This window comes from Serinus canaria, chromosome 24, assembly GCF_022539315.1.
Source record: "Serinus canaria isolate serCan28SL12 chromosome 24, serCan2020, whole genome shotgun sequence".
Taxonomy (NCBI): Eukaryota; Metazoa; Chordata; class Aves; order Passeriformes; family Fringillidae; genus Serinus; species Serinus canaria.
The window spans coordinates 1834990-1845499 of record NC_066337.1 but is presented as its reverse complement, the minus strand read 5'-3'; the positions used below and the strand labels follow the sequence as shown (position 1 = coordinate 1845499).

Here is a 10510-nt window from a genome sequence, read left to right as displayed (position 1 = left end):
TAATGCAATAGAAGACAAGGCTTTGGGGAGAGCTCATTGTGGCTTTCAATTACCTGAAGTAGGAGGGAGAGGGATTTCTTATACAAGCAGATAGTTACAGGACAAGGGAGAATGGTTTCCCACAGCCAGAGGGCACGTTTAGATGGGATACTGGGAAGAAATTCTTCCCTGTGAGGGTGGTGAGGCCCTGGTACAAGGTGCCCAGAGAAGCTGTGGCTGTTCCAGTCTTGGAAGTGCCCAAGACCAGGTTGAATGGGGCTTGGAGTAGCCTGGGATAGTGGAAGGTGTCCTTACCCATGGCAGGGGGTGGGATGGGATGAACTTTAAGGTCTCTCCCAAATCAAACTGTGCTGGGATTCTATGAAACATAAAAAAACCCATTCCAACACTTGGAGCAGCCTGTGAAACTGCTGCTACCACAGCAGATCTCAAGGGTTTCCTCCTAAAACAGACATTACTCCCCAAACCCTGTGGCTGGTGAAGCTGCGCCAGTAGCCCTGAGCTCCCCAGGGCTTTGGAGCAGCTGCAGCCAGGTTGGCACAGCTCCCTCCCTTCCCACACTGGCCAGGGACACACTGCTCTGGGCTGTATGTGTCACCTCGGGGTGGCCATCACTGTAAATTGTGCTTCATTTCTGGGGCTTTGCACTGTGACTCATGTGGGGGGAGGGAGTGCTTTGCAAGCACTGGTTTGGTTTATTTACTGGGATTAAATTTGGAAAGGAAAAATTAAAAGACCCACCCAAGCTCTGCATTTAAGGTTGCAGCACCTCCATCGTGCTGTGTCCAAGATGGGCAGGTTCCTGACAGTCGTGCCCAGGGCTGCTGGGAGCTGTTTCACCATGACTGGTTTAATTTCAGAGCTATCCAAGCTGTTAGTAATCCCTCAAACCAAGAGTTGAACTGGATTTTTGTCTTCTGTGAGTGAGAAAGTGAGACAGGCTGGAATTCCACCTGTGCTTCTGCAGAAGGGTTATTGAGCACCTAAAGACACAGTCACTGACTCAAGTTCTGCTTCAAGCTGCACAGGACAGACTCAACCGAGGCTCATTTTCCTTACTGATCTTCTTATTTCTTCATTGGGATCTTCCCAGAGAAACCAAGAGAGGCCAGGAGGTGTTCATGGAAAGGAGGGTTCAAGTGCCATGTCACTGAGCTGCCAGGGAGGTGGCAGCTGTTGGTCATTTCAGACCTGCTTAAATCCCTCTCTTGGGCTCCTCGGAAGTGCTTGTCCTTATGGTAAATTGCCATGGAAACACACTCCACATTTCCCATCCTCATTCTTTATATTATTACAATTCTTTTTTATACACATAACCAGGCTAGTTTTGTGGTGTGTGGGGGAAGAAAAAAAAAAAACCAACAAAAAAGGGATTTCAAGGCATAAATAATATAAAAAGGCAACCATTTTGAAACCAAGATACATTCATATGACACTACTACAAAAAATAAATAGTGACTCTCTCTGTTATAATTAACATCCCCCCGTGACTCCCTTTCAGCGGTGCTGCGGTGCAGTTCCTGGCCTTAAGTGGGGACAACGGTCACTGCCTCAGGTTTCCTGCAGCTGGAGCTGACAAAGGTCCCCAGAACCATTTAGGGTGACTCTGGATGAACTCCATCCTGGTTTTTCCTTACAGTCCTTGGAAAGAGGCTGAAGAATGAGGGGACTCCAACTCAAAATGTGGTTTGATGTTTCCGAGTGCAGGAAGCTGCTGCCTGCAAAGCAAGAGCAGGGCAGGTGGTTGTGTCAGGTTTTTCAGGAGATTCTCTGTCAGCTCAACAGAACCACATGCCCCAAAAACTCTTTAATTCCAGTGGGTGATGCTCCTTGGGCTCAGGCTTATTCCCAGCATACCAGGCACAAGCACAGGGCACAGGCTCCATCCCAGCACAGCACCTGTATTGAACAGCTCAGAGGAGGTCAGCCCAGCACTGGAATAATAAAACCTGCTCTGAGATGGCTGCTGCTGAAAACAGCTATGAAATAAAGCTGAACCTTTAGGATTCATTTGCACGTGGTCACAATTCACATAACTGCTGCATTCATCCCAAATCAGAAACAGCTCCAGGCATTTGCTGGAAATGGGTCACTAAGGAGTTTGTGGCACCAAGGCCACACTCCTGATCTGGCACGTCCTGCCAGAGGTGTGTCCACCTGAACCCCCCTTCCCCTGCTGCCAGGGGTGGGTGCAGAGGGAGCTGCCTGATTTCAACACACAAGGAGCAATGATTCCAGGGTGGGACAAGGAACAGGTGCTCTTTCCACCAACAGAGACTGGGTCCCTCCCCGTGCCAGCTCCTGTTCCCAGGATGGCTCTGGAATGCTTGTGTCCCGTGTCAGGGCCAATGGGTGTGCTGTGAGGGCAGCATCCATCAGTCACAGCCTCTTTATGTGTCAATGAGCCCTTTTCAGAGGCACCAATCACAAGGACATGACAGGACCAGGCACTGGAGCAGCACTGCTCCCACCTCCCACGATGGGAAAGGCGGGACGCTTCACCTTCCCCCAAGCCTGCTCTTACAAGGGTTTCATTACTGGCTTCTCTGCAGTAAATTAAGCTCCCTACTGATGTCCTACAGAATATTCCCAGCTTCCCAGCCAGCTGCTATCCTCTGTGGGATGCCTCACCGTCCATGCAATCCACAGAGAGCTGGCCGATGCCCTCCCGGCAGCAGGGGGGCTGCGCCGGGGTCTGCTCCGTGCTCTCCCTGCCCTCCTCCTCCAGCCGGGCGCTGCAGTCGGGGCTGGCCGGGGCCAGGCACATGGCCACCATCACGTGGGGGCTCAGGGGCTTCATCTCCACACCATCCTGCTGGAAAGGGGCTCCCAGGGGCACCACGGGCAGCGTGCTGCTGCTGAAAGTGCCGTTGGTTTTGGTGAAGCACCTGCGGGAGGGACAGAGGCCAAAGTTACTCAGCGGCTTCTTCCCCCCACAACTTTGAAATGTTTTACCATATCAATGATCAGAGCATTTGTCAAATCAGCTTTAAATATATTTGTGGAGCGATTCTGACATGAAGAAAAGGATTGAGTGTTTTTTTCTTCTCCCAGCAGACAGCTGAAAACATTCAGAACACGCTCAGTTCCTTCCCCCATCAACTGAGACCCAATGACCTGACTTGTGAGTCCATTTCTCCATCAAAGCAACTCCATAAAACATGTTTTCACTGCCAAGATAAAGAGCTCAAGTTTGAAACCCAAGCAGCACACTTAGGTACCTTGAAAAATAAATACTAAGTGTTATCGGAGTGAATGCAAATTAGAAAAATAGATGCAATATAACAAATTTAACCCCCCTGTTCTGCTGTGTAAGTCAGACTGTGGCCCTGCAATACCTGTGTAAAGCTATGGAACTGAAGTTAAAGTGCTGAATCAATTGTTACAGCTGAGGTATTTAAGCTTTAAACAAAAAGGAGCAGGACTTTGACACACACCCAGTATTGCAGGACAAGGGAAAACACCTCAGTGTTTGCAGCCCCATGAACAATGTGGCCTCAGGGAACATTTATATAAACAATTCCTACATAAGAAAGCCATAACTACCCCAAAAATAAAAGGTTCACTTGTGCAGCTACCACAAATTTTGAGAAACTACACGCCAAGATGCTCCTTGTTATGTGGTGCAGGACAGAGACAGATCCCCAGATAAACACATGGAAACAAGGATGGAAAGTGTTCACACCCTCCAGTGACACCCCAAAATCCTCCAGGTTTCTATGTGCTAGTGCAGATACAACTGTGAGCACCCTTCTCTTTTTTCTGACCAGATGTAAACCCAGCCCTCACCTGCTTTGCTCACAGGGATCAGCCCAGTGCACTTGCTCCCTGGGGCTGTTCAAAACTGCATTTGGAAATACAAAAATGGATCCCTGGGACCTGCCTGCTCAGCAGCTGGCTCAGCAAGTGGCACTGTGTGCTGCTCCAGACTGATTCTGGCCCAAACCTGAGCAGAGCAGATGAAAAATTGCTGGAAAAGGAGGAAAGATGGAGTGGGACAGCAGCAGTGCCAGGGCAGCGGCCAGCAGAGCTGACACTGACAGCAGCCCAGCACTGAGCTCCAAAGGGTTTCAAACCAGGACATGTTAAGCTTGGCAGTCTCAGTTAAGTCTTTCCCAAGTGCCAGAAACCACTTTTATGCCATTAAAAAAGTCATGGCAATAAGGAAAACCATCACACTGGAGAGACCTGTCCTACAGCCCTGCCTAGAGCCTCAGCTCATACCTGAAACCTGATCAAAACCTGGGATCAATATTGCCAGAACTGAAAGAACAACAAAACACCCAACAACACAAATAAACTTGTCAGAGAAGGAGCTATAGTGAGCTTTCCCTCCAGCAGATGCTTCACCTGCAAAGCCAGAACAGGACAAATGGGCTCCCTCTGGAGCCTGTTCCCCTCCCAAAAGCTATGAGGATGGAGCAGCACTAAGCTTCAACCTTCACTCTCCTATTTTGTCCTCCCACTCCTGTAACTGCCTCCAAAATCATTATTCCAAGTACCAAAATACCACAGAAGCCACTGGAGAATCCACATGAAACACATCTGGTCCTCAAACAAATCCATTTATTAGTTTGCCTTTCTCTCCACTGAGGTTTTGACTGCACTCACTTATTATTTAGAAAAAAAGGCTCAGAGAAACCCATCTAAATGTTTGGGTTTGCATGCTTCTGGGGGTTTCTTCTTAAAGATACAGGGGTCAGTGGAGTTCTCAGTATTATTGTAAGAGCTTGAAGGATGTTTCAACACAGCAGTTCAGCCTTCTAAGCTTCAATAACCACATTTTGATGGAAACTAGCCATGGGGATAACCAGAGCAGAGTGTGGAGGAGGAGTGATGTAAAATCCCTGCTGGGAAAACACATCTTCTGTCAATTCTTAATACTGAAACCCTACTAAACTATAATCTAAAAAAAAAATCATAATTTAGATGAAAAGGCTGGAAAAACAAACTGATGTTCCTACATTTGATTTGTGTATTTCAGAATTCTGATCAAAACACAGCGAATTTGCAAAGGAGAGAGATCTGCAAAAGTGTAAATTCCTCTGCAAACATCAGGTATCTTGAGAGCTTTAGCACAAAGGCACAAGAGAAGAAAAAAGATCAATTCTCAATCCTGTCAACCACAGGCTTTGTCCACAATAGCAAAGCAGGTCTCCAGTTTTCAGCAGCTTCTCCCTCTGGCAAGGCTCCACCAGAAGTTATGAGGGATAAAGTGCTAATTTAAACAGAAGATCCAGGGATTTCAGCACTGGAATAATAAAACCTGCTCTGAGATGGCTGCTGCTGAAAACAGCTATGAAATAATGCTGAACCTTTAGGATTCATTTGCACGTGGTCACAATTCACACAACTGCTGCATTCATCCCAAATCAGCAACAGCTCCAGGCATTTGGTGGAAATGGACTGGTGAGGAATTCATGGCACCAAGGCCACACTCCTGATGTGGCACACCCTGCCAGAGGTGTGTCCACCTGAACCTCCCTTCCCCTGCTGCCATGGGGGAGCTGCCTGATTTCAGCACGTTTCTCCAGGGTGGGATGAGCACAGTTCAGGGGGACAGCCCTCACCTGTGCAGGGAGGTTGAACAAAATGGGCAAAACACTCCAGCCTCAAATTCCCACTTGCCAAAACCTACTGGGCTGGCTGCACTAACCCAACAGGCCTTCCTCCTCCTTCTCCTCTTCCTCCCCCTGGGCATACACCCAGCTCCCTGGTGTAAAGCTGAGGCACGTTCTGCTCCTCTCCACTCCCCTCTCCCATGTCCTCTTTGCATTCCCCCAGCGGCAGGACAGGAACAGAGCGGTCCCTGCTGTGCAGCTCTCTGCCAAACCGAGGTTAATGATCCCCTCCGGGGCAAGGCAGCTCTAAGGGACAACTTGTTTCTCTATCAAGCAGGCAAATATAGAATGGGGCTGTGAAAACTCAAAGTTCAGGCCCTGCTGATGACCCGTCTGGGAGGAGCAGTGCAGTTGTAGAGGATGGAACTCTTTCCCTTGCTTTCTTAGGGAAAAAAAAAAAAAGGAACAAATAAGGAATTAAATGTGTTTAACACTGGAAGCAAGCTCTTAATTACAGTGTAACACATATGGTATGTTCTAAATTATTACCACGAGGCTCAGACATCCTGGTGAGAGCTGCTGCACAGCCTGCTTGAAATCACAGCATTGGTGTGTGAGGGAATGTCCTGGGCTTTCCTGAGACCTGTCAGGGACACTGGGCCAGGCAAGGCATGCCCAGCTCCCCCTGTGAGCAGCAGCTTGTCAGCATTACACTGTCATGCCCATATTTATGGAAGGAAGAAGGATTCAAAGCTCATTATAAGTGGTATTTTAAAAAGTAAAACTATGAAAATAAAGTGAACGTGTTTTCTGCCTTCAACAACAGCTTTATTGCTCAAGAGGGGTTGGACTCAATGATGCTTGGGCCCAACTCAGAATAGTCAATGATTCAATGAATAATTTCAACTCGGCTTAGCCAGATGCACCCCTAAAGGAAGCTGAAGATTTTAACAATACTGAAAAATCAAAGTATGATTGAAAAAAAAGCCCAGAACCCACCAGTCAGAGGAGCCCTGCTTGTCTGACTTTCAGTCCTATTTCTAATCATTAAAATAACCAGAGATTGAGTCAGAAGTCTAAGGAGGATAATAACTCCAAAAGTGAAAACTCAGTAATTTTTGTTAGGTTTCCAACTCCCTGCTACAATGCAGAAGACAGATTTTCCCTTATTCTACACAGAAATCCTTTTTCACATGACAAAAAATGTATCTCACCCTGACAATGGGTGGTCATCTCCTTTTGAAGGCCTCAAGAACTTCAAATCCCATGTTTTACAAAGAACAGCATTGTGAAGGCAAAGAAGTGAGTTGGTTAAGGGAATGTCAGGAAGTGTAAAATATAGAAGACCAATTAAATCCAATTTGACAAGCTCCATATGGAATGATTGTGTTATCTCAGAACTGAAGAAAAACACAGGAAATACAGATTTTTTTTTTTTAAATCCAGTGCCCAACCTGCCTCACTTCCTGGAGAGCATCAGAGAAGCATGTTGAGGAAAGTGAGCTCTGGAATTTTAAAAACTTGTTTTATTCTGTCCTATGGAAAACCCTCAATTGCTCTCCAGGTCATCCATGGAGCTCCTCATGCTAGCCAGGAATCCAGCTCTCATCTTTTGTCAGCCCCAGCTCCACCCCAGCAGACAGAGGGAGGGCTGTTCTCTGGGTAGGTCATTTCTCACCTGCTGTTGTCATTTCTCACCTGTTATTGTTCCGACAATTCCGGCAGCTGATGCACTCCGAGGGGTCAGCCTGTGGCACTGTCGTGTACATCCCACCACCCTGCAGTAGAAAGGATTAATAATTAATAATTAGAAATCAAATCACTGTTGGGACACCCAAGAGCTTGGACTCAGTTTCCCCACTCTGATCACGTTATCGATGCCCTGCTCCGGGCTGTACGTGCCACAGCAACACTGAGCGATTGTCCAAAGGCCAGGGGAGGGCTTTGCCAGTGTGTGTGTCAGGGAAAAGTAAATAACTGCAGCTTAGACAAGTATGTGGTCATTTCCCTGGTCTGTTTTCAGCTTAATATGCTGAGGTTTAATTTAATAAACACACTGTAAATATATTTATTTTTAACGCTGATGACAGACACGAAAGTGAATTGCTGTTCATTAGCACGCAAGGCTTGTTTAGGGAGACAGAGGATTAAATTTGCAGGGCTGATGTCACATACAAACCCATCCCACTTTCCTGTAATTACTCCGATTAGATCAGTTTACTTCACTACACTGATTTTTGAACCATTTGGTATTTGTACAGATGGGGTAATTCCTCAGCCAGCAATGACTCCGGGTGAGAGGGATTTTGTGTTGTTGGTTTTGGCTAACGGGGCCATTACAAGCCAGTTGAAATGCCCAGATTAACACATACCTCATTGTTAGGGACCAGGCAGACAGTGATGTGGGAGCCACTCCAAGGGGGCTGCAGAGCCAGGCTCCTGCACTGGGCTCCAGAAGGGAGCCAGGCTGGGAAGGCTCACCTGGCTTTTGGCAGCTCAAGTGGTAGGCAACTTCTAGCAATCCCTACTTTTGCAAAAACAGAGCTTACCCTGAAGTTTTTGAAGGATAGGGAGCACTGAGGAAATGCCTAATTAGTCTTGATTGCCATCCTGGCCAGTTTCTCCCTTCCTCACTTAACTCAATCATTGAAACAATAAAGAGCGCCCTAACGAGGATCAGAACATCCTGTTCCTCTGCCTCGCCCACGTGCCAGTCCCAGCCCTTCTCCATGGGCAGAGATCCTGTGACTCAAACTTTCTGCAACACGGAATGGGGAAAGAAAAGCTCAACCCCATCACCTGTTCCCAGCAGGACAGAGGTGTTGGGTGGACACCTCATGGCACAGAGGAGCTCTAGGAACCAAGACCTGTGTCATCACACATGTATTTCATTTTTCCCCCCAAAAAGATAAAAATGGGAGGGACAAAACTTAATGCAAACTCCCAGTCTTTCTCCTGGGCAAGCTTTTGAGCACTGCAAATGTTCCCTCCCTGAGGGCTTGGAGATTTTTGGAGAGTTTCACCCACTGGGAGGGTGGACAGGTCAAAAAAACCCAGTTTGGGCCTTGGTTGCCCTTGAAAACAACAAAAAGTGGGCACTTCTTGCTACATGTGTAGGCCAAGGGCAGAATGGGGTGAAGAACTGACTGATCTGGGCTCAGACTGGAGGGAAGTGAAGTGGCAACTACTGTGCAAGTGCTAATTTGTTGTTCAATAAAATGAAGTGCTTGTGCTCAATTACCAACACAAACAATAGACCCGTTTTTTTTCTCCAGAAACAGCATGGGTTATTCAGACTTTTGAACTTTTTCTTTCAGTTTTCCTGGGCAATGTTCACAGTTTTGAGTAAGTTTAGTAAGTTTGAATGCAAGCCATCTGTTTCCATAGACAATAATGAAATCATTATTCTCTCTTGGAAACAGGACACGTTTCAGCAAATGAAGTATTTTTCCACAGCATACAAAGGCTGGGTCGCAGACTGAAATTAGTTTTTAATTTTATTTTCAATTTCAAAACAAAAAACGAGCCTGTCTCAACAGTCACAAACAGGGGACTGAAAAAAAAAAAAAAGCAGTGTTATTACTCTGCTGCAGCTCAAGATGTATGGGGCACTTCATTCCATGGAACCTCCTGCGCCATTCGTGCTTTGCCATAATTAATAGCATTGCTCAGGGTTACAGATCTGAAACAGGTGGGGGAAAAACGGGTGATCCATAAAGCTGCAGAATAAGCAGCTATAATTAAATGTATTTAACTTGGAGATTGAGAAATACCATATGTACAAGTAAAGTATCTCAGCCCAGCACTGAGGCATTCTCAGAGCTTACATGCTGTTAGGAGGAGGGTAGAGGCAGATTTCCCAGAGTAAGTGGAATTCTTGCTGTCATCTGATATTCTCAAATGAAAACCATGATGTTTGTATCACAAATATCAGCCCAGTTGCTTCCTCTGGGATAAGGAATTCAGTGGAACTGGCTGTTATCAATGGATGAGTATTCCCCCACACAAACTAAGCTGGCTTCCACAGCCCCTGAATGAACCCCAAGGTCTGGGCTGAGCCCCCCACCCAGTGTAGGACCTTACGTTCACAAGGTGATGGGGATGTTCATAGTCCATGTGTGTTCTGGACAGGGAGTTGGTGTGCCCTGGGTACAGTCCTGCTCCTCCTCCACTCATGATCCCATTGACACCATTGGCAACTTTGTGGTGGAGGTGGGGACAGCCGTTGCTGAGGCCATTGCTGAGGAAGTTCCCGTGGATGCTGCCGTTGACCCGGCTCGTCCCGGGCAAGGTCGTGTACTCAACCATCTGCCCGTTGATATCTGCCCCTTGGTAGAGGTAGCCTGGAGGGTCATATTCTGCAAAAGACATTTTTACTGAAAGCACTTCTGCTGATAAATGAGAAGCTAAATGAACAACCCTAAAAAATAATGAAACTCATCTTTTCATTCTCCAGCTTTTGTGAGCTAACTCTGATATCCAACTGCTTAGCATCCGCATGTAGACATGGAAAACAGCCACATCCTGGAGAGCAGGCCACAAATGTTGGTCTGGAAGGACCTGGCTGCTTTCAATCACTACAGGAGCATCCTAAAACCAGGCCTTTTGTAGCACCAACAGATATAGCCCTTCTGCTATATCTGCTATAAGACGCTTCCAGAAGATCTCTCTGGGCTGCAGCTGAAGATACTATCTTTATTATCTCCTACATTTCTCTCTGTAGGAGAGTAAGAGCATTTATAAATAACCACAGGCCGTGGCAAGAACAAGGCTGATTTATGCACAAGGAGCAGAAAAGGCCAGGACAGAGATTCTGCTGGCTCTGGGCTGTTGGTGGGCACAGAGCACCTTGCAAAGCTCCTGCTCCAGGCTCCTGCTCGCTAATGAACAGGTTTTCCTTATTAACACCTCTCTGTTAGACTTGGCCATTGAATGCCATCTCATTGTGC

At 47.0% G+C, this 10510-nt stretch overlaps 1 protein-coding gene across 1 annotated transcript in view; it reads right to left on the bottom strand.

The window, feature by feature from the left end:
• Positions 1-1370: 1370 nt before the first annotated feature.
• Positions 1371-10510, bottom strand: part of CDON (cell adhesion associated, oncogene regulated) — a 45520-nt gene continuing 36380 nt past the window's right edge. Inside the window, 4 exon segments of the mRNA XM_050983508.1 lie at positions 1371-1718; positions 2632-2888; positions 7260-7339; positions 9645-9919. Of these exon segments, the coding sequence (XP_050839465.1) occupies positions 1552-1718; positions 2632-2888; positions 7260-7339; positions 9645-9919 (779 nt within the window). The 3' untranslated portion in view covers positions 1371-1551.